The 24,407-nt window shown below is 49.2% G+C and overlaps 1 protein-coding gene and 1 long non-coding RNA gene across 2 annotated transcripts; one reads left to right on the top strand and one right to left on the bottom strand.

The window, feature by feature from the left end:
- Positions 1–242: 242 nt before the first annotated feature.
- Positions 243–2,135, top strand: LOC129129069 (uncharacterized). Its single transcript, XR_008535387.2, has 2 exons — positions 243–541; positions 764–2,135. It is a non-coding gene; the product is annotated as an uncharacterized LOC129129069 (long non-coding RNA).
- PPM1D (protein phosphatase, Mg2+/Mn2+ dependent 1D) lies at positions 2,131–22,325 on the bottom strand. The gene is made up of 6 exons (XM_054646747.2): positions 21,711–22,325; positions 17,409–17,637; positions 14,758–14,882; positions 8,234–8,424; positions 6,601–6,840; positions 2,131–3,546 (listed from the first exon to the last, which is right to left on the bottom strand). Exons 1-6 carry the CDS (start codon positions 22,147–22,149, stop codon positions 3,001–3,003), a joined length of 1,770 nt encoding a protein of 589 aa, XP_054502722.1. The 5' UTR covers positions 22,150–22,325; the 3' UTR covers positions 2,131–3,000.
- Positions 22,326–24,407: the final 2,082 nt, after the last annotated feature.

The raw sequence follows: 24,407 nt of genomic DNA, 5'->3' as shown, positions 1-24,407 counted from the left end.
GCGGGACGCGGCCGGGGCGGTGAAAGGCGGGCGGCGCTGCCCCCCCCCGCCGCGCGCCCCGCGGCTTTGTTTACATCGGGGATCTCGCGAGAGCCGCCGCGCGCCGGGGCCCGCCCCGCGCACGTGGGGCGGGGAGGGGCGGGCGGCTCCGCGTGGTTACGTCACGTAGAGGGCGGGGTTTGATGGGCGGGGCCGAGAGGGAGGCCTGCGGGGCCGTGGGGGCCGGAGAGGGACCTGAGGGGTCATGAGGGCGGGACCCGCTCGGGGCAGCCGGGGGAAGGTGCGGAACGGACAGAACGCCGCAGGCAGACAGCCCCGGCAAGGGGGAAAGGCCACGGGGCCGAGGCGTCCCCCAGCTGTAGCGTCTCCAGAGCTCAGGGACAGCGCAGGATCCTGAGGGGCGGGAGCTGCTGCCCCTCAGAGCTCGGGTGCTCTGGCAGCGCTGGAGACACGGCTGAGCAGCGGCCTCAGAAGCCCCAAAGGGGCTCCAAGAGCCATGGAGAGAGACTTTGGACAAGGGCCTGGAGTGACAGGACACAGGGTATGGCTTCACACTGCCAGAGGGTGGGTTTTGATTGTAGAAGGAAATTGTTGCCTGTGAGGGTGTGAAGTCCTGGCACAGGATGCCCAGAGCAGCTGTGGCTGCCCCATCCCTGGAGTGTCCAAGGCCAGCTTGGAGCAGCCTGGGACAGTGGGAGGTGTCCCTGCCCGTGATGTTTAAGTTCTCCTCCAGCCCAGCCCAGTGTGTGATTTATGTTTACAGGTGTCCAGCACTGCCCAGATGCCTCAGGGTGACACACGGGGCCCTGGTTCAGGTTTCCAGACAGTGGCACCAGGTCAGGAGAGGGTGACCTGCTCTGGGAATGCACCTGACTCCTGTGACAGCACCATCATCCACATACCAGAAGAATGAAACAGTGACTGAAAACATCCACCAAGTGCCTGTGAGCAGGGTTGCACAGACCACAGCTTTATTTCACAAGAAAAAGTTGGAACTCAGGTTTGATCTTACCAAAGGAGCCTCTGTGAACTTCTCAGGTGTAAATTCCCTTGTCTTATCTTTGAATATTCATTTCAGAGAAGTCAAATGATAGAAGAGGTGGGCAAAGTATACCCAGGAGTAAAATATTGCCAGTTTCTGTCAGCAGGGAACTTTCTGTCCAGTGCAGTTAATCCTGACCATCATCCAGCAGCTTCCCCAGTAAAATTGTAGGGTTGGGTTCATTTATTAAGAGTAAAAAAGAAAAATAAAAAAGCCAAAAGGTGGAGAAGCCCAAGTTTATAACAGCTTGAGGAAACTTCAATGAGGGTCACATTTCTGAGTGCAGCAGAATTCTATGGAAACTTAAATTTTGCTTCTGTGTAGAGGAAAACCCTGGGAAATTCACTATAAATCTTTTTTCTTTTGCATATTTCCCTTATTAGTAGAAACACAGTCATCTAACCGAGGTGTTACAGTCACTCCTTGGAAGGTTCAATGCAGACTAATTGAAACCAGGTAATTATTATTGTTGCTAAGGTTGTTGCCAGGCACTTGCCCCACACAGTTGTGGCCTCTGCAGCCTTTCCTGCCCATCTGGGGCAGAATTTCAACATCACAGCAAAACTTTATGAACTGAAGTTTCACAGAAATAAATCCTTGCAGGATCCAATTTGGACAGGCTGTTTCTTTCATCTCCTGAGGCAGTGCTGTGTTCCCAGCATGGATGAAAGGGAATATTTTCAGGAATAAAATCCCCTGGGATTTCTGTAACCATGGTAACACATATAGATAGCAGGCCTGCTTCCAACCCAGGTTTTATTGTTCCAGCAGTAAAGAACTGGGTTCTACAAATAACCATCCTGGAATAAAGTACTGCCCTTTTGCTTTCCCAGCAAAATAAAATTTTAAAAATGTAATATATTGCTACAGTTAAACATTCAGGATAAAGTGCCAAGATCAGCTCTGTCATAAATCTAACTGGGATGTCTTGTTTCCTAAGCCACAGTGAGAAAGGGGAGAGTATTCAGATATTTAATGAATACCAGCTAAATATGAATATTTTTGTAAGAATAAATTCATATTTCACTGCTGAATAAATACCAGAACTTAAGCTTGTAATAAGAATTAAAAAATAAAAAGCATCCCCATCAAATTTTCATGTGTTTTATTGAGGTGAACATACACATGGTCCACATAGTCAATGAAAATAGTCATAAAATAATTTAAGAACTTGTGTTGAAAGGTATTAGCAGCACCATCGGTATTGGAATAGCAGAAAACACATCTCAGGAGGGCAGTGATGCCTGGATAAAATGCCATCATTTGGAACAGGGGTGGGAATGGCTTTGTGAGATGCTCTGGGGAGTTGGAGTTTTTAAAACACACTTTTTTTGCTAAATACTTTTGACGATTATCGTTACAAAAAATACAACTAAATAAGATACTGCATAGTATTTTAATTAACATAAAATCGACATTGAGGTGTGTAAAGCAAGACTCAAATCTCTGCTTCCACATACATTTCATTTCTGAGTAGAGAAATCTAAAATTTAAAACCAAAATATAGACCCTAGTGTATTCTCTAAAAGACACACTTTAGGTGGAACGTATCAGACTACGAAAATACATATCTTCCATTCTGTTTAATAATTTACTTTAGTTAAAAAGTTGTGAAATTCTCCTCACAAGAAGCGTATACAAATTGATGACTTTAGTAAATTAACAAAAAGGATTATTTTACTTTTTGTTTTTGTTTTTTTTTTTTTTTAAACAAGGCTTAGCCCCGCGGTAACAATTATACAAGGAAGAAAAGAAACTACATTTATATGAAGGAATACAAATTTACACACATTTTACAGTGACTTATACCCTACACATCTACAAAATTCACAGTTATAATACAAGCAAGTACAAGGCTGGGATAAAGCTGTCGGATACCAAAAAAAGTTCCTACTTTAAAAAACCAAAACAAACCGAGGGGAAGCGCTCCCAGCGGGTGCAGCCATCGCAGAGGAGGCTCAGCAGACGCACAGCGCTTTGCGGGGCGGGTGGAACAGGGAACTGCTGAGCTTCTTCTGCCCGCGGAGGCTGCGCCTCATGGCCAGCCGGGAGGGGCTCCTGCGCTGCGGGGACCCGGCCGCGCCCTCCCCCGGGCCCCGCGCCGGGCCCCGCCGCGGCTTCTTCACCGCCGGGCCCGAGTTGGATTCCTCCAGTGTCCGCTTAAAGCTGCCCGGGGGCGGCCTCTCCGCGTCCTGCGCCTTGCCGTGCCCGGCAGGGGACACCTTGAAGCCTTTTTGGTCCGTGCCTGAGTTGGCCGAGTTGGAAGGGGAGAGGCTGACCGACAAACCATTGCTGTAGGATTCCTGGAGCCTCAAGGCCAGGGCTTTGCTGCACTTCTCCTCCTGCGGGGCTGAATCCTTGGGGGTTCCTCCTGAGGAAGGTAAATTGCTTTTGGCAATCTCGTTTGGCAGCTCCAGGTATTTTTCTGAGAGCATGTTGCTGTGCAGGAGGGGAGGAATGGGCTCAGCAGAGTTCAGTCGTGGCCAGGGATCATCTTCTGTGAGCTGAGGGAAAAGGAAACAAAATACTTAGGAATAAATATAACCATGGAATCACAGAGTGATTTGGGAAGGACCTGCAAGATCACCTATTCCAAACTCTGCCATGGGCACAGGCATCTTCCACTATCCCAGCTCCCTCCTTGTCCCACCTGGCCTTGGACACTGCCAGGGACAGATTTTATCCCACGAGGGTACAGCCAGTCTGTGGCACTTTCAGAATCTCCCTAAACCTTATCAAAAGCAGGAAAATCCCACTCCACAGCAGCCTCGGCTTCTCTCCCTGCTGAGGGGTGGAAACAATTCCAGCTGGGGCTGTGAACTGCAGCTGCAGAACACTGAGGGAGCTGCAGGCAGCTGCTGGGAGCTCAGGGAAAAGCAGTGCCTGAAAGCTCTGGGATCCTCAGCAGCTTTTCCACACTCAGCCAGGACTCCCCAGCAGCCCCTGGCAGAGGCACTGCCCTCTGGGTGATGTGTGCTCAGTGGCCAAAGGGCAGCAAGAGCCTCCTGACCTTGGTCATGTCCACACTTTCAGTTACTGCACAACCAGGTCAGCAGGGTGGACAAACTCCTCCTCAGCTGCCCACACAGAGGGGCAGTGGCAGCCACCTACAAATATTCCTGTTTGCTGTGCAAAGGGACACTTCTTCTACCCATGGGTCCCCCACAGGACATCCAGCCAGCCCTGGGAAGTTCCTGAGGTGCCAGGAACCAGGCGCTTCCTAAACTCTGACCCTCATCTCTTCTGTGGTTTTGCCTCATTCTCAGCTTTACCAACAGGAAAATGGGGACAATACTTGCTCTCACTATGCACAGGGGGATTATGGAAATTAGTGTTTATGCAGCACCCTGAAGATAGGAATTCTGACCTTATTAAAGATTTAATTGTACTTGTCCCTGGTTACTCAGTGAGTCCTTCAGAAGTAAATTTCAAGGCCAGGCTCCACTCCCCCAGTGGAAGGCAAATGGCAGTTATTATTTAAGGAAAATCATGTGCTGCAGACTGAGATGCACACAGCTGAATCAGTCAGGGACACAGCTCAGGTGAATAAACAGATGCTTCTGAAGCCACAACCCAGAACAACTCCAGGTTTAATAAAATGCACTCCAAAAGAAAAGATAATCAGGATTGTTCCCAGCATCCACACTGGTTTTCCACTCCTCTGTGGCTGCCCATGTGTGGACAAAACCATTTAGATACCATTCCTTGACTACATTTAGCAACACAAGAGGGAAGACCCTTTATAAACGGAATTTCAAAGGTTATTCTTCATCTCAGTTGCTGCAGAAGCAGAAGGACACCAGATCACACACAGAGAGCAGCTCTGGCAATGCTCCTTCAGCTGCTCCATTTAATTTCTGACATTGTGTCACATAAAGCTCAGTTTTATGGTTTTTATTGTGCAAGACATTTAATGTTGTGGCTCTTTTCCCCAGCATCTCCTGCTGGTGCAAACAGCTGAGACTGGAGCAGGCTTTGGGAAGGCAAGGAAAGGCACAGGATGGGCTGCAGGAGAGTGATGGAACAAAACAGGAAAAACAAACCACAAATCACCAACTGAATTTCTCAGCAATCCAATCAATCTTCCTCACTGGCCTCAGGAACACTGGAATTAATTTGGTATTAGTAATTGCTGCCAGAAGGACAAGCAATTAAGAAATACTTTTGTTTAATTAAGAAACTTTCGTTTCCATCTATTTCCGAATTAAGTGTTTTGGCAGGTAGCAGCTGTCAGGCATCAAGGCCACCCCTGCTTCTCTCACAGAAACTGTGATTGAAAATTTTAAGAGCACTTAAAATTTAATTTTTTTCCTCAAGATTTTGCTAGGTTTAAAGCTCTTTCCATGGATTTTGCTCCACTAGATGAAAGGGGAGGAGACAAAGTTGAAGTTTGCCATTTTATTAGCAGCTTGTTTCTCCCAAGGGAATGTTTAAAACTCCCTTTCTAATTTCTGCTTTCTTTTCCTTTGCCCAAAAGACAATTATCTGAAGATTCTGCAGAACATCAAAGGACAGTGACTTAAATCAGGAGCAGCTGGTAATTACTGAAACAAACAGCCACTCATAACTACACTCCAGTTCTTAGAGGGGGGAAGAAAAGCCACAAAACAACAAAACAAAAACCCTCTGAAGAGCTCTGCTTTATGTTAACAACTCAAACTTGCAGCCTCCAGAAAGACCTTATGTTATGATGTCACTGCTTCAACAAAGAACATCAAATCGACCAAAGGAAGATAATGAGATCTCCCAGTACAGAAAGAAAATGTTCTTTACAGCAACATGTGTTGGAACCAATTTAACCTTAAAAAAAAATAAAATAAAAGCCCAACACCACCACAACCAAACCAACCCAAATCAAAGCACGCCCTGTCAGGAACAGGTTCACAATCTGCAATCCCTGGGCTGGGCAAGCTACACAAGCACCTGGCAAGGCAGGAAGAGAAACTGCAGGCCAGCCTTGTTTTCTAAGGGGGTGTGTTGGATGGCTTTTAATACCTCTGAGCCCCACTCTGCTTCCTCTCTGTCTCAAAAGGCTGCCTTGAATCTTGGGGAGGATCTCAGAAAACTTACTTTAAGAAACAATGCATTTCAAGCTTTGTAAAGTAACTGTACTAATTTCTTCCACATTAAGGGAGGGAGCACAGATCAACAGCCACCAATAAACAACCAGCAGCAATTCTGAGAATTCATACATTGGAACACCAAAGGCAGAGTGTTAAAATTCTTTAATAAACATTGTTAAAAGCTGGTCCAGCCCTCCAAACCTTTGCAGGTAGAAGTATTGAGGATGTGCTGTAACTGTAGCTTTCACAGAATATCCAGAGCTGCAAGAGACCCACAATGGCAACACCATGTTTTACTGACTGAGCCAATCTCAGTAATAGATTATCTAGACATATACAGGTCAAAATTAAAATTAAAAATAAATTAAAAACTCAAGATTAAAAATAGCAACATTAAAGAGAGATGCAAATTGACAGCTCAAGAGTTTCTGGGAGTGTTTCTGACTCTCTGTGATGCTCTGATTCCCACAGGGGGCCCGGAGGGAGAGCCCTTACCTTGAGGGGGGGCGTGCAGCAGCGGGAGGGGGGCAGGCTGCTGCTCTCAGGGCTGCTGTAGCTGGGCCCCTCGGCCAGGTTGAGCACCAGCTCCTCGTCACCGTCCCAGCGGCCGCGCTCGCGCAGGGGCGCGATGCAGATGACGATGGCGCTCGTGTTGTCCGCCCGCAGCATCCGCTGCCTCCAGCGGCCCAGGGCCCGGCCCACCAGCATCCGGGCACAGGACTGCCGGGCCTCGCCCTGGGGACACAGGGGACACTGTCACACAGGGTGTCACACACACACAGAGCCACCAAACACACAGAGCCACCAGCATCCGGGCACAGGACTGCCGAGCCTCGCCCTGGGGACACACAGGGACACTGTCACACAGGGTGTCACACACACACAGAGCCACCAAACACAGAGCGTCACACACACAGAGCCACCAAACACAGAGCGTCATACACACAGAGCCACCAAACACACAGAGCCACCAGCATCCGGGCACAGGACTGCCGTGCCTCACCCTGGGGACACACAGGGGACAGAGGGGACACTGTCACACAGGGTGTCACTGTCACACAGAGCCACCAGCATCCGGGCACAGGACTGCCGTGCCTCGCCCTGGGGACACAGGGGACACTGTCACACAGAGCATCACACACACAGAGCCACCAAACACAGAGCCACCAGCATCCGGGCACAGGACTGCCGTGCCTCACCCTGGGGACACACAGGGGACAGAGGGGACACTGTCACACAGGGTGTCACTGTCACACAGAGCCACCAAACACACAGAGCCACCAGCATCTGGGCACAGGACTGCCGTGCCTCACCCTGGGGACACACAGGGACACTGTCACACAGGGTGTCACACACACACACAGAGCCACCAGCATCCGGGCACAGGACTGCCGAGCCTCGCCCTGGGGACACAGGGGACATACAGGGGACACTGTCACACAGAGCATCACACAGGGCCACCGTCACACAGAACCACCACATGACCACAAGGCACCTCATGCCACACACTCCTACAAACCATGCCCCATCCAGAAATGCCAATTAAAACTCATCTTCCTTCTCAAATCCACCTTGAAATCAGTTTGTGGCACGTTCCACATACACCCAGGGCTTTAAACAGCACAAAGAGCTTGTAACACAGCAGTAGCCTGTCAGGGTTGGAACACAACCTAGAGCTTTCCAAACTCCCTTATGGGGCTTGCAGAGTGTTTACTCTCTGATGCTCCAATATAAATTCTCAACTGTTTTGTAAAATAAATCAGAGAGTAATTTAATTCAGTCTAAACAGTCTGCATTATAACTTCCACCTTAATGTGAAATAAATTTAATGTTCAGAGAGCATTTTGTGTAACTTCCTTAGAGAAAAACTCATTATCTCCTTTATTACTCACAGACAACACCCTGGCAGTCAAATTTCCCCAAAACATAAGGCAAATAATTTAAACTATGTTAACACCCATGGGATTTTACATCAGCCACATTGTAACAACTTTTATGTAGCGGCAAAACCATCGATCTGCCCCAACCCCACCAACTCTGGGGGTGCTTTTCATCCCTGCCAGGCTGAGCAGTTTTTAGAGGCACCAAGGATGGGATTCCCAGCCTGACTCCTGGCCACTGCTCTCACCATGAAATATTTCTTTTCCTCGTGATCCTGGCACATGGAGATGGCATCCTGAGGGGGGATCATGTTCCAGAGCCCGTCACTGCCAAGGATGATGTACTTGTGCTTCTGGGGGTCAATGGTGTGCACGCTGGTGTCGGGCTCGGGGGACACCACAAACTCCCCACTGTAGAAGTCGTAGCTCCAGAGATCGCCTGGCAAAGCAGAAAATGGGTTGGAATTGTTACATAACACATGAGAGATTTCCTTCCCAGGAAATCCATCACCATCAGCCTGGAGTCACCAGCAGGAACATAAAGAAATTCCAGCCCAGCCACTGCTCAGCTGCTGCCACCTTCTAATCCTCTTTAAACTAAACCAAGCTGTAATCAGAGGTGTTCTACTCCCTTAAAACAAGTATTTGTGGAAAAAGGAGAAACGAAACACATTCATACCTAGAAAATAGTGAAACCTTAACCACTCTCCAAACTAAAACACACCTGAATTAATTAAGCTCTCCCTAAACAGAAGTAAAACCTGGTTTTGTTGATCCCACACCAAAGGTGCAAATATTTGAGCGTGCAGGTGCCAAAGGGAAGGCACAAAGCAAGAAGCAGAGGAGGAGCAGCCTGGAGCCTTTTCCCTGTTCAATTCCCTTGGCCGTTCCCCTTCCCCACAGCTCAAGCATCCCTTGCAGGCCCCGCGGGGCAGGAACTCCCCGTGCCAAGGCCGGGGGCTGGACAGCAGCCACAGCTCAGGGCCCTGCCTGGGCTGCAGCAGGGAGGCAGCAAAGAGGAGCTCCAGCCTCTCCCCAGGACGGCCTCGTGCAGGGAACATTCCTATTTTTAAACCTCTGTCACTGTGTGAATGGGTTTGGGGTCACCTCAGCAGAAACAAAGCTGAACAATGCATCAAATCATCCCCTGGTTCAAGAGCTCCCTCCAAACCATCCTCAATAAAAACCACTCCAGCAGAAAAGTGCATTTCCACATCAATTTATCTCAATTCTATTTATCAAGTACACTTGAAAAATTAAAAACCTTTTCTAAGGCTAGGCCTTCAAATCAAGAATAAGAATAATTTGCCTTAACACCTCTTTTTAAAATTTATTTCCATGTTCACAAACAGCTTCCTGTGGTGATAAGCAGCAAAAAGTAACATTATTATTACTTCCAAGCATTGGCTACATTTTTCTGCGCAGAACACACAGCTTTAAAAGCAGAAATTAATTGAACTGCCAGAGCTGAGCAGCAAACAGAAACTCAACAACTCAAGAGTCAGGTTTTGTCAGGCTCTTCCTTTGCTTTCTGCTGGACAAAGCCTGGAGCTTCTTCCACATCCATCAGCATCCTTTTAAAGACAATAAATAAGCTTTTTGTCTTCTTCCTTGCCTCCATTAGCTTTGCCCTAAGCTATCAACCAGTTGAAAAGACTTTTCCAGAAGCAGGAAAGGGAATACTTCAACTCAATTACCCCACTCCACCGCAGCCCATCCTCATTAGAGCCCCGATTCTCCGCAGCCCCACAAGCACAGGCTGCTAATGAGCGCTAATTAAAAGCCAGGCCCGCTCCTCCAGAGGTGCACTCCCGCCAAAGCCAGCTGGCAGCGAGATCAAAATGAATCCTGTAACAGGAGAGCTGAGCAATGAGTGCAGGTGAATTGCCATGGGAAGTCCTGCACCCCTCACATGCCCCTGTCAGGCCACAGCAGGTCAAACTAACAAGCAGCAACACATACAATGCTTTTACACCTCCATTTGTTCGTACTCACGGAGGAGAAATGACAAAATGTTATTAGCTGAATCGGTTTTTTAATTAAACACACTGTGCTGAGTGATAAAAATAACCTGATGTTGATTAATTTGGGTTCTTTAGCACGTGTGTCATCCTGTCCATCTGCTCCCTCCCCGAGGAAGCAGCCAAGCCATCACCACACTGCTTCCAGGGGATCTGCTCCAAGATCCTCCCTATCCCAGGGGTACCTGGGAACATCATCGTGGGCAGCTCCAGGGGTCACAAACTCCTGAAGGGCACAGAGAGACCCCACAGAGCCTCACACCCTGAGCCCAGCCCATGGGGACAAGGACATGGAGAGTTTTATTTTGGTTTTTTTCCCTGAAGGGCAGAGCTCCCCAGCCTAAGGCAAAGCTTTCTGGAGCTGCTGCCCAGCTGTGCCAACCCAATCCCTGTCCTTGCCAGCTGTGCCCCAATCCCTGCCCAGCTGTGCCCCAATCCCTGCCCAGCTGTGCTCCCTCAATCCCTGCCCAGCTGTGCCCCCCCCAATCCCTGCCCAGCTGTGCCCCCCCAGTCCCTGCCCAGCTGTGCCCCCCCCAATCCCTGCCCAGCTGTGCCCCCCCCAATCCCTGCCCGGCTGTGCCCCAATCCCTGCCCGGCTGTGCCCCCTCAATCCCTGCCCGGCTGTGCCCCAATCCCTGCCCAGCTGTGCCACCCCCAACCCCTGCCCAGCTGTGCCCCAATCCCCGCCCGGCTGTGCCCCAATCCCCACCCGGCTGTGCCCCCTCAACCCCTGCCCAGCTGTGCCCCAACCCCTGCCCAGCTGTGCCCCAACCCCTGCCCAGCTGTGCCCCCCAATCCCTGCCCAGCTGTGCCCCCCCCAATCCCTGCCCGGCTGTGCCCCCCCCCAATCCCTGCCCAGCTGTGCCCCCCCCAATCCCTGCCCGGCTGTGCCCCCCCCAGTCCCTGCCCAGCTGGAGAGTTGAACACCCCAGCAGTACCAGCCTGCAGAGGAATTGTGTGTGGCAGCCTCTGTCACAACTCTGGGAAGGGCAAAGGGACAGGAGAGCAGCCAGAGAGCACAGAACCTGTTTCCCTGAGCATTCCAGAGTTTCCCTGAGCATTCCAGAATGCTCTGCAGTCTTTAACTGTGCTCCAAAGCAAGCAGACAGAGCAGTGACCCTCTGGGATGTGCCAGAGGCTGCAATGCCAGGCTCTCAGGCTTCCATTGCAGAGCCAGACTATTTTTGTTCTGAATTAAAACCCAAACATTTACCAAACTCTTGACAGTCTTGTTCTTTAAAAACTTCCACACTGGGAGTATTTCTTGCAGTATGAGGTTTGCATATTTCTTTTCCAAACCAAAGGAAAAAATAAATTTATTAATGTAGTTCCTTCTATATCTTCCAGAAAAACCTGTTTCTAGTCCTGACTCAAACCAGAATAATGCACAGAGATCTACACTGCATCTCACTAAATGAAATAGATGTTTGAAATCAGATACTAAAGGAGCAGGAAGCTAATTTAGCTGCCAGTAAGAATATATCAAACTAGGCAGTGTCTCTTACTGTTACCTTATAAAATACAACAACAAAGGCACTTCTAAGTCAAGTGCTGCCAGGGAATAATGGCAGCCACAAACAAAAACACCCCTCATGTAAGTGGGCTGCACTGGATTAAACCCAAAGCCTTCTTAGAGCTAAAGCATGTCCAGAAATTACATAAATCAAGACTTTCATTCCAGTTTCTGGAGATGCTGTTTTGCATATAAAAAGGGCTTTTGATTTTAATAGAGGAAACAAAACTTCACTTTCATAACTCAGTCCAAAATAAAACCTCAGTTTGATTAATCCCAGAGCTTTTTAAACCAAAGTTTTTCTCCACAGGTGCCCTCAGAGGATGTGTGTTCCACACAGATCCCCAGAGCAAAGCACACACTGCATTTGGCACTGCATTTTTTATTTATTATTTTGTCTCGGGGCTGAAGAAAATCGTACAAGCTACAGTGAGATATCCTGAGGACAAGAAAAGAATCCCAAACACACCCCAAGTTTCTCTGGTTTTATAGAGATAAAACAAAAAAGCAATTATCAATAGAAGCTGGAAATTGCTGTAAATGTAACTTCTACAATTCCATGTGATTCAAGTTCACAGCCTACAATGGAGCAGGAAGGGAAAACTGAGTGGCAGCTGTGCCCACTCTGTTTGGTAATTTAATTTGAAAAGCAGTTAAATGCATGTAAACAACCCTAAAACCTTACACAGCAATTTCCTCAGCTCGTTTGAGGTCAGCCATAGCCTCTCCTCCAGGATTTCATGGAATGTGCATTCAGAGAGCTTCACAAACCAGCTCTGGCATCCAGTCAGACCTTCTGGAAGCAGCTTCCCCATTGCTGTCAGAGACTCCTGCAGCAGCTCCACGTGGATTCCCTGCCCTGGGACAGAGCTGCTCCTAGAGGGCAGCAGGAAATTCCTGCATGGTGGAGTGGAGGCTGCCCCACCTGAAATAGGGGTGAGCCTGTTCTATTCCTACATAAAGACCCAAGGAGAGCAGAGTTCATGTTCCCACAGGAGGGAGTGGTTGAACCAACGGGCTCCTGGCTCAGGTTTCATCATTCATTCATTTAAACACCTCCCAAACAGCTCCAGCAGTGCCAGGCAATCCCCCAGCACAGATTCAAGAGTATCTATTACAAGGCAAAGCAGCATTTTTAAAAAAGAAAAGATGTTCTCACTGCCCAGAAAAGGTCAGCAGAAGTAGCAGTGAAAACACAGAACTACAGCTTAAAATGGTTTATTAGAGGCCACAGAAACCTGCTGGGTGCATTAAAGCATCTTAGAGATGCTCTATGGGACAGCACAAAGCCCAAATATTTCTGACTTGTTCTGGGGCTCTAAATAAACCAAGCATTATTTAAATACTTAAATGCAGCCACTGTGCATACCACAAATGCTTATTTTGGGGCAGAAGGGCACTTCTGACAGTCACAATGGGAGGGGGTATGTGAACAGAATTCATCTGGCCACAAAGATTTCTTCTGCACCAGGATTTTCTGCTGCCTGAGTGCAACTTGTCCATGGTGCTTTATTCCTGCTATTTCCAAAGCCTTCCATCAACTCCTTAGGAGTGCACTAGACCTAAAGACTGGGGGATGAGACTACTCCAAAATATTTTAAAGTGTTGTCAGAGAGACACTCAAAACACCATCTGTGATCGAAATTTTAGGGGTTTTAATCAGATAATCTCCCCCATTCTAAACATAATGAATTCCCAACTCTAAGTTTCTCTTGTTGTCCTGCTAAAAATTTTTACCCAGGTTGGGAACAGGCAGGAGGGGAGGCTGGTCCCAGCTTGGGGTTTGAGCTTTCAAATCCCAGAATTGATAAGAGATAGGTGTTCCTATTTTTGGACCTGAAAACTCTCCATTAATCCTCTCTTCATGCACTTGCTGGCAAAGAATGCACTGGGGGCTAACGAATGCATGGCTCCTTGAATTCCCATCTGCACACAAACCCCAGCCAAATCCTCCTGTTCATCTTGCTGGGAGCAATCAGACCAAAAGCCAGTCAGCTCTTTAGACAGGCAACAAACTCACAGGAACCAAAGATGAACCCAAATTAAGTGTTCACATTCTGCAATCCTGGAGGAACCTCTCCTCTCCCACAGGAGGGAACAGGGCTGTGCTGCTCAGGGGATGAAGGGTTTTTGCTACTCATCTATTAGCTCCAAAGGATTCACTCAAATTCTCAAGTCAGTTCTCCTAACCACAAAATAAATTCTATCCTACCTGAAACATGACATAAAGACTTTCAAATACTGAGAAAAAGTGCCTAAAATGAAAATTTTGAGTTTTCAGGCACCTGTGACTCCTTGCTTGACACACAGCTGACTCTTCATGTTCATTGTCACTGCAAAATTCTCCTTAACTCAGGACAAATCCCTGTGGCCCAGCTATTCCTGCCTGTGAAATCAGACACAGCAAGGCTCTGGAATGAGGCTCCCAGAACAGCCTGTCCCCATGGGCACTGCCAGCACTGCCAGCCAGGAATTCCAGCACTGCTCCTCCAGGGAAAACCACAACCCCATCAAACCAAACCTACTCTGGGGAACCTGCACAGAAAACTCTGCACTGCACAAAGGGAGAGAACATGAGCAGCCAAAGATTGGCATTCTGCAATGGAATTTAAGGAGCAAAATGACCAGAAACACTAACACTCATGGGTAAGAGATAGCCAATAATTCAGTTAAGAAGTACATCCCAAAAAAAATCATCACAGGATATTGCAGGACAATTTGTAGTCCTGCAATATCCCTTTCTGTCCTTGGAATGAGGTGCTCCTCAAAGACAGCTCCTCTCATTTCTAGTGCTCCCGTAAAGGCAAGTTAAAGTTAAATAGATTTCATTTTCATCCCATTCTGTGCCATGTCTTAACAAAAAAATAATCTCCACAAAAGAAACACTGAAGCAATTCATACACCAGCCACCAAAACTTCATTTTTGGTGCAAATGGAAATGTGCAAGGCCTGTGTGCCTCCAGGAGGGAGAGCACATTAGTCTCCTTCTCACTGAGATAATGGGACTGTAATTTTTGACCAGCTGGTGGTAAAAGCAAATCCCATCCTTGCAGGGCTGACACTGAAAACCCTGCACATTAGAAGTCACGCTCTTCTCTCCCCAGTTACAGCATTATTCAAAAAACACACTATAATTGTATCAAAAACACACTTCCAAGGCCCAGACTTTGAGAAGGCAAGCGAGGAGTGCATTGTGTGCTGGGCAAAGGCAGGGGAGGAGCCGAGCTGAGGGACTCACCCAGGGCTCTGGCCACGGCCAGGAAGGGGATCTGGTCGATGACGGTGCTGCGGCGCACGGGGCCGTTGTGGCTCAGCCGGGGCCTCTTCCACACCACACGGTTCACACCAGACTTATTGATCACACTGAAAGCACACACAGGGACAGGGCTTAGCAACAGCAGGGAGGAACTTGGTGTCAGTGAGGAAAAGCTGGTAAATATGCAAATGTGGAGGTAATAATGATGGCGAGTTCCTATTTCAAAACACACGATAGCACTGCAATAGTTCCATACAGAGCCAAGGGGAAAAGTGAGAGGTGAAAGGCAGAGGAAAATAAAAAGCAAGGTAATGAAGACCAGGAAAAATTCTGGCTGGTTACAAAATATGCAAGAGAGTCTTTTTAATCTGTCAGAGACAGAGCACAACTGGATTTGCCTCCCTCAGATGAGGACCATCAACATCAGCTCACTCAGGTGTAAATTCCTCCTTCACCCTTCTCCATCTCCCTAAGTTTGGCTGTACAGAGCAGCATGGCACCCTTGAAACAACAGCAAAGAAAGGAGCAGCCTCCTGAGGGCATTTGCTTGATGCAAGGAATACCAACAGCAGGCAGACACAAAAGAGGAATTGTCCCGGGCTGGTGTGTGCAGGAAGCAGGAGATGGGAGAACAGCTCTGCATTTGCATGTGAACACCTGCTCCGAGGCACTGAGCACTGCTTTAGCTCTCCCAGGTGGCACTGCAGGGTCAAAGGAGCCACAGAGCAAATAACTGGGGCAGCTGTGTCAGGCAGGGGAGAGAGAAGAATAAATATGAACCATCAAGGAGTAAGAGCTAATGAAACCAGGAACCAGCAAAGCTTGGTCCCAACCGAGTTAGGAACTGGATACTTGAAAGTTCCTTTCATCCAAGGAACAGCCATTGGTAATTAGAAACTGAGCAGCTCTGGAACAGCCTCCAGATTGCTCATGCTGAAGCCATTCAAGATGCACTTCCTGACACTTCAAAGGCCTTAACAACAAGGGCATGTTCTGCTCCATCCAGAGCACAGCAAAGTCACAAACACCACATCCTAAAACCTGATCTCATCCACTTGTACAGCTGATGACCACACAGAGCTCACTATTGGAAAAAAAACCTTCATCCCACACTCAGACTGTTACTGGGAAATGGCATTTTAATGGAAGACTCCCTCATGCTCTCCCATTAAGTGTTCCCAGTTTGCTCTCATGAAAGACAAGGCATTCCCAAGCACAGCTGCACTTCCACCTCACTCCCACAGCCAGCCTGGGAAAAACAGGAGGAGCACCAGTAAAAAATGTTTTAAACATTAAAAATTAACCATTCCTGTCAATACTAAGGTTCAGGGAATGGTTTTCTGCACCTTCACAGACTTCCAACCTCTGAGAAATACCCTGGAAACCTCCAGCAAAACTGCCCCTGATGAAGTCCCACCTGCCAGAGACACAAATATCTGCAGTCAATGGGCTGACAGGACTCCCAGATCAATGATGTCAGCAGGAAAACCTTCAGTGCTCCCTGCTGGAGGAGCAAACCGTGCCCATCCATCTGGGGAGCACCAGGAGGACACAGAGCTCCCAGACCCCAGCCCTGGGGGTTGGCTCCACACATTTGTGCCACCTGACAGAGCCCTGCCTGCTCCCCCTCAGCCCCAGCCCGGGTGTGCCAACATCTGCCAGGGGGGAATGGCTCCTGCAAGGACAGCTGCTAAATTGGGGTGTTAGAACAGCAAAGGGAGGATTTTGTTTCAAATCCAGGATTTTCCTCATGTTCCCCAAGCAGAGACTTTGAGGAGTCCATTCAACAGCTGCCATTGTCACCTCAGGGGCAATGCAGGATGCCTGAGAAATCAGAGGGCTGGGACAAACTGGATATTCCAGACCTCCTATCATTTTGCCTATGTGAAAAGGCAATTTGCACAACCTGAAGGTTCCTTAGAATTTAAAGGAAAATAGGCCAAAAATCATCATCCCTGCTTGCAAAAAGTTGTTGGTGAACATTTAGAACTGTAGGCACCCTCACCTGTGTGATCCACCAGGAAATTAAAATTCTGGATACACCATAAACCACTAGCAAAAAACACAACCAGGTAACAATGGATGCCTGTAATTTATTCCCCAATAAGCTGTAAGAAAAATTAAGAGGACAAAAGAGAAATAGCTGAGGTTCAGCTCCTTGTGTGCCCTCCCACAACAAGCTCAAGCTTAGCTCAGTGAAAGCAGCCAAACCTACCTGTGGTATTTTCTGGGGTCCCCTGTGGCAGGAAGGAATGAATCTGACTCCATGTTCTTAGAAGACTAATTTATTATTTTATGATATTAGATAAAAGAATGCTATACTAAAACTATACTAAAGAATAGAGAAAGGATACAGACAGAAGGCTGAAAGATAATAACTAAAAACTTGTGACTCTCTCCAGAGCCTCGACACAGCTGGGCCATAATTGGCCAATGAGAAAAACAATTCACATGGAACCAATGAACAATCACCTGTTGGATAAACAATGTCCAAACCACATTCCAAAGCAGCAAAGCACAGGAGAAGCAAATAAGATAATATTGTTTTCCCTTTTCTCTGAGGCTTCTCAGCTTCCCAGGAGAAGAATCCTGGGCAAGGGCATTTTCCCAGAAAACGTGACAGTGACACCTACCTGCCCCCAAGGCCTTCAATCCTCTCCCTTTCCTTGGGAAGCTCTGGCTTGTGGTCCTGTGTCACCTCCACAGCTCTCACAAAGTCATCCTTGGGGTCGTCCTGCACCCCCAGCACCACCCCTGAGTCGCCCACGTGGGCCACGTACATCTTGGAGCCGCGGATGATCACCACGCTGGCCGTGGTCCCCGACGTGCTGGGCAGCCCTGTCATGGTCTTGGGCCACTCTGCTGCAGGGAGAAACCGGGCAAAAAGCAGACAAAAACCACAGGGTTAGTTCTGGGCAGCTGGGAATGCTGTCAAGGGTGTCTCAGGGGTTTGTGGGGTGTTGGAACAACCAGGCCCCAGTGGTGCCTCCCCAGGTCCCCCCATTCCTTTAACATCCTTCCCCCCAGCCTAAACTGACACAGGATCAAAGCACCACAACAGGGTTCTACAAACTGTCTCCTGTGGTTTGATATTCCAAGCATCACTAGAAGAACACGGGGGAAGATGTGCTCTCCTTGGGGGCTGAACAGGATCAATCAAGTGTTGAGATTTACTTGAGATTTACTCTTCACTTCCCTGTCTGAAGTAGTAGAAATGTCCTAAATTCAGTTATTTTGTCTGGATATTTGACTGGCAATCCAGATTTGTGGACATTCCTGATTCCATTGGAAGGGAGAAAAACTACTTTACTTTCATAGGCTGAACAGCAACATTTTGTGCTGAATGACATCTCAAATGTTTTACTCACGTTTCCCTTTGGAGGGCTGAATAATTCAGACTATCTCAGTGTGCTCTCCTTAAATTCTACAGGAGATATCCCTGGAATTCAGAGTAATAACACAACTACACCTGGTGAGGAAAATCTCCTTCTTCAACTGCTTTGCCCTCAAAGCACTTCTGTGACCTTGCTGTTACACTGCTCTCTCCAATTACATCCCATCCCAATTTCTCTTTCGTGCCTTCCCTATTTTTGTGTGTACACACACAAAAGTTGATTTTTCCCCAAAAGTGCACAAGCTGGCTGAGCCAACACCCCCATGGAGCCACACCGTCCTCCTCCCAGCCCAGCACCCCCAAAAGCAGGCTCAGCTCCCAGTTATCAGCTGGTTCCAAGTGCCAGCAGCAGCCTCATGATTCTCCCTGGCTGCACCCACTCAGACAAACTCCAAAGGGAGCCTCATCTCCCTGTCACATTCCATCTCCTGCTCTTCACAAGTCAGGCTCACACAAAAACTCCACTGTGACACAAGCTGTTTGCAGGAAATACCCAGCCCAGGCTGCCAAAGCACCGCATTCTCTGTTCCTGCCTGTGGCACAACACACACACGGCAAATAAACGCACGAGGAGAGAAAAGGAAAACACAGTTACACCTTATCCTCTGTGAAAACTGATATTTTAACCTTCTAAAGCTTTAAACAAAATGAGGAACTTCGGTTCTAGTGGCACTGAATGATGCTCAGGTGCCTCAGGGCAGAAGACATGGAAGAGAGCTGATGGAAAGGAGAATTTGGAGAAGCAGAATTCACAGGCAGTATGAGGATAAAAGTTGCATTTTGAGCTACACCAAGACATCCAGCACAACTTAAACATTTAAGTTCCAACAGTTCTAGCTTTGTGCTCTGAATACTAAAATGCACTTTCTCCCTAGGAGCAGCTTTATTTCAAGAACAGAAACATTCAATCAGCTCATTGGAAGAACTCTGTCTGGCAGTTTTAACTGAGGATATTCAATCTAACACATTCCAAAAGGAAAGCAAACAAGGGAGGGAGCCAAGTGGTAATGAGGACTTCAACCATGCACTTAACAGAAAACAAGCTGCAACTAATGAGTTTCTGTCAGTGTAACAACCCCTGAACAGCAATAAAATGTATTAGAGAGTCAAATCAGTCTTTATGGGGATGGGGAGCAGAGAGAAGGAAATCACCCACTTGTGGGAGAAAGAATGATGCAGCAAACTCAGATTTTAGGCCCAATAAAACCAGGAATTATCTGCCTGTCATGCAGAGACTGCAGTTCATGCCTTGCTCCTAGTTCTCTCCAGGGACTGTGTCTCACCAGGAACCAGAATAGTACCAGAACTGCTGGGTTTTCTTCTGAGCTCAAGTATTAAAACCAAATCCATGGACCCAACTCCTCCAGGGATCAGGATCATCAACAGCACATCTCTGTAAAAGATTTCCCCCTGTCTACTTGAAAACCACTGCCCTTCACACTCAGCTCTGTAACTTTGAACTCAAACTCAACTCATTCAGTACCTTCCAAAATGAACTCTTACTCCAGAAGATCTTTGGCATTTCAGAGAATTTTATTACTACAGAATTAACACCAAAAACGATCACCAGTGACAAACGGGCATTTTTCTGGTTTAGTTTTTCTGGTACTGTCATGATCAGCGTGGTTTGTGTCTATCAGGGGACACCCACAGAATTTCCAACAAGCAAGAGAGCAGCTGAGTACAAGTTCCCTTCCATCAGCCAACTGGGAGCAATGCAGACTCCATCCTCCACCCCAAAATTCCAAACCATTCTCCCACACACTTCAAGATACCCACACAGCCAGTCCCCATTTCGTGTCCACAGTGTCACCAACACTCAGATAAAAAGCAGCTTTACACGTGGGAATGTGGAGAATTATTGCCTGTCAGTAGGATTCCCACTGGGACTCCACGGCAGGATGAAGTAATAAAGCAGAGATAATGATGGGCTTGTCCCACAGAGCTCGGGCTGCTCAGCACGTGCAGCAGGAGCCAGGAGGAGCAAACAAGCTCTGGAGTTTAGCAAACAGCCCACCTCCAGTGCCACCAAAGGCTCCCAGCCAGAGCTGTGCTGCTGCTCACAACAATTCAAATTGCTTCCACAACACCCATCACCAAACAGAGCTCCCTGCGCTCCTCTCCTCCCTGCCCTGCTGCTCACCGAGTTCCAGTGGCAAATAACACACCAGGGACTCGACAGCCAGAAAAGTGAGCTCCTTATCTTCCCCCACCCCGTGCCACGTCCCCCTGTTCACACGTTTTGCTCCTTATCACCCAGCCCTGCAGCCCAGGAGGCTGCACACCCCATTGCCAAGGATGTGGTCAAGTTCTGGTGCTTCTAAAACTCACACCCTTCCCTCTGTACCCTCAAACTTACTGTTGCTTCCCCCAATATCTCCTCAAGTATCTGACTTTTGCACAACTTCTCTATTTTGCTATTCAAGAAAAAGGAAAATGAAACTGTTTTGAAACTATAATTACCCCACACCCCTCCTGAATCACTCACTGAAAGCCCAGGGTGCTCTGAGTGCAATTCTTGCTTTTCAGGTTTCCCTCCCAAGCCCAGCTGTCACTGTCACTATTCTGGATCCAGTTTTACCGTGTTCCACCTCCCTTCACACGCTGAACTCTGCTCTTGCTTTTTCTCTGAGGCTTTTGAATGCCTAAATGCACAAACAATACACACACATTCTACACATTCTATATAAACAACCACACTCTGAGTCAGAGCCTTCACCTCAGAAAGGAGAAAAAAGCCTTTCAGACACTCCAACTGCAGCCTCAGAAGACCTCGGGGAGAAGGATGAGTACAGGAATGGTGACTGTCACTTGTCTGGGCATGCTCCTCTCCTTAACACCGACTTATTTACAGCTTCCACGCTACTGCAATTAATCAACTAATACATACATAAATATATAATGATGATATATATATAGTTATATCTATCAAAACCATCCTCAGGATACTAAGTGTGTTTTCTATTTGTCAGGGACACTGAGTATTCCTCCATGCTAGCACATGAACGAGTTATAAACCAGACACAATTTCAATCCTTCCACCAGGACTCACAAAAACAGTCGGAAGCACCGTTAGGGGAAAAAACACCGTTCCCAGCCTATTTCAGTTTGACAAAATTACTTTTTTTCCCTCTTTTCATGACGCAAGGGAAATCTAAGGGGGAGTTCAGTGCGATTACCCAAGGCAACAAGATGAAGCCCTTCCCAATGAATCGAATTTGGAATTGACGCCTAACACCCCGAAAACAAACTGCAGCCCTACCATCGCACCATCCCCAGCTACGTAACACAGCAGCGCATCCTCGGCCCGTGTTTACATCTCTGCTCTCCCAGCGTGCCCTCCAGTGTTTCCCGTTCTCCCCAGTTCCTCGGCCGGGCGGCCGGGATGCGCTCCCGCGCTCTGCCGCGATCCCCGGCAGCAGGGAGGGAGGAGGGAGGGAGGGAGGCACTCACAATAGTGCGGGAGAGGGGGAGGAAAAGGCGGCGGGGAAGCGGCGCGGCGGGGGCGGCCGGGGGCAGCGGAGGCTCCGCTGGCACTTACGCAGCTTTTTCCACATGGCGCGGTGGCAGGCGATGAAACCCTTGCGCAGGGCCGCGCACACCTCGGCCGGCTCGGCCGAGCAGAATCCCTTCTGCTTCTTGATGAAGCCCCACAGGTTCTCCCGGGCGAACTGGGCCGCCTCCCGCCCGCCGTGCCCGTCGCACACGGCGAAGAAGGCGACGGAGCGGCGCGGCCGCCGCCCGGGGCCGGTGCCGGGAGGCTGCGCCCCGTCCTCGGCCGCCCGCGGGGTCCCCCCCCGCCGCCGCCCGCTCTCGGCCGGGGGCTCGGCGGCGCCGGGGCCTGCGGGAGCCGCTCCGCCTTTGTGCGCCCCGGCCGGCGGCGGCTCGGGCTCCACCACGATGTGGGTCACGTCCTCCATGTATTTCCTGCCGCCCTGGTCGGAGAACACGCTCACCCCGAGCGCGTACGGCCCCTCCATGGGGAGAAGGGGGGGCGGCTCCGCGCGGCGCTCCCGCCGCTGCCCGCCCGCCGACGACTATTGCTGGAGACGGCGGCGCTCGGGCATGTCCGCGGCGGCCCCGGGCCGCTCCCGCTCGCTGCGCCCGCCGGAACGGGAACGGGCCCGGCCCGGCCCGCCCAGCGCCCCCTGCCGGCCCCGCCGCGGCGGAAGGGGCGGCGGGCGCGGCCCGGGCTCCGCGGCGCCCCCTGCGGCCGGCGGGTGGGAGCGCAGCGGCGGCGGAGGTCGCGAAACCGCGACAGAGCCCGGGCGGGACGGGACGGGACGGGAGCCAGCGCGACCCTCGGGTCCTGCTGCTGTCCCTGCGCTGACACCACAACAATCCCCCCTGCGCATCCCTGGCAGCGCTGTCCGAACGCTCCGGGAGCTCCGGCAGCCTCGGGGCCGTGCCCGTTCCCTGCGGAACCCGGACGGTGCTGACCTCCCCGCCTGAACCTCCCCCGACACAACTTCAGGCCGGTCCCCCGGTGCTGTCGCTGCTCAGCAGAGATCGGGGTCTGCCCCTGCTCTCGGCCTCACGAGGAAGGTGCAGAGAGCCATGAGTGTCCCCCGGGCCCCTTCCACCACACGAGCTCCAAAAACGCTTCACACAGAGCTCAGCCCCGCAAGGAGGATGCAGAACGGGAAGCAGAATATTGTTCCCCTTGCTCCAGAAACCCCCTGGCTGTTACTCAGCTCTCCTGTCCCTCCCTGCTCCAGGAACCCCACAGTTACTCAGACCCCCAGCTTTCCCTGCTCAGGAACCCCACGGTTACTCAGACCCCATCTCTCCCTGCTCAGGAACCCCACGGTTACTCAGCCCCCATCTCTCCCTGCTCAGGAACCCCACGGTTACTCAGCCCCCATCTTTCCCTGCTCAGGAACCCCACTGTTACTCAGACCCCCCTCTCTCCCTGCTCAGGAACCCCACAGTTACTCAGACCCCCCTCTCTCCCTGCTCAGGAACCCCACGGTTACTCAGACCCCCATCCTTCCCTGCTCAGGAACCCCACGGTTACTCAGACCCCCATCCTTCCCTGTTCCAGGAGCCCCACGGTTACTCAGCCCCCATCTCTCCCTGTTCCTTGCTTTGGTCCCTGTTTTCCCACTCGATTCCCACCCACGACCCCTCTGGTATTACCCATCCCAGCACCGTTTTATGCTCGTGACCATTTAAGACGTTTCCTTCATGCTGGAGGGGTTTGTGCATTTTGTTTTTATAGCTGAAATTCCAGACATTGTTTTACTGCCAGCTCCCAGAGCCCCTTCTCACTACAGCGAAAGCCACCACGGAATTTTGCAAAAATACTTGCCTGGAGATAATTGTTTGGCTTAAGGACTGCAAACCCTTTGGATTTCCTTCCACCAACCACATTAAAGTCAGCAGTATTTAAAAAATAAAAAGGATATCAACAAAGCTTTGGGTTCCTGGAGAGCTGAGGGATTTGCAAACCTGTTACAAGCATTAATGAATTAATCCACGCTAATCCAATTAGGTGAGGATCCCTTCCTACTTTACAGGTGTTTATACCCTCAGATCAATCACCAGATCATCAACCCCAATATAGAATTGCTTTAAAAATCTGACCATGAAGTTTCATAACAGTATTTTATATAAGTATATTGGGCATTTCAGCAGTGTGTAAAGGAGACAAAGACCAATTGGAGCTTTATGCAATCCCAAACATCACAATGTGCCACTATTCCCCTCTTCATTAACATAAAAACCATGGACGTGACACATCAATTGTCAGGCCTGCGTTGCCACACACATTGCAGGACATTTTTAATTACAAAGTAACCAGAAAACAAACAAACTGACTTAAAACTGTCAACCAAAAAAAAAAAAGATAAAATAACATTGTCACAGAGGCAGCTAAAGCCCATTACTTCCAAAAAAAGTGCAATATCCCTATTTCATAGCTGGATAAATGCAGCCAGATATGTTGTCATGTGAGGAATAGCCTCATTCAATAAAGGCAATGCTTCCCTGAATAATTTTGAGTGGAAAATCCCAATCTACTCCAGGAACAGAACCACACAGATTGGCTCCTACCCCTACTCTTTACAGAAACTTACTTTAGGTAGTCTGGGAAAAAGAAGGAAACAAAGGGAAAAAACCCAATTATTACAGAAAAAAATTCCTTTTCAAACCTTCAGGTATTTCTGCCTTTTTATATCCAAGTATTGCTTTTGCCTTCCCAAGTGAAAAAGTGCCTCATTTCTGTCAATACTCCTAC

Source organism: Agelaius phoeniceus, chromosome 20, assembly GCF_051311805.1.
Source record: "Agelaius phoeniceus isolate bAgePho1 chromosome 20, bAgePho1.hap1, whole genome shotgun sequence".
Lineage (NCBI taxonomy): Eukaryota > Metazoa > Chordata > Aves > Passeriformes > Icteridae > Agelaius > Agelaius phoeniceus.
Note: the sequence above shows the minus strand (reverse complement) of the source record. Positions and strands in the feature narration are given on the sequence as shown.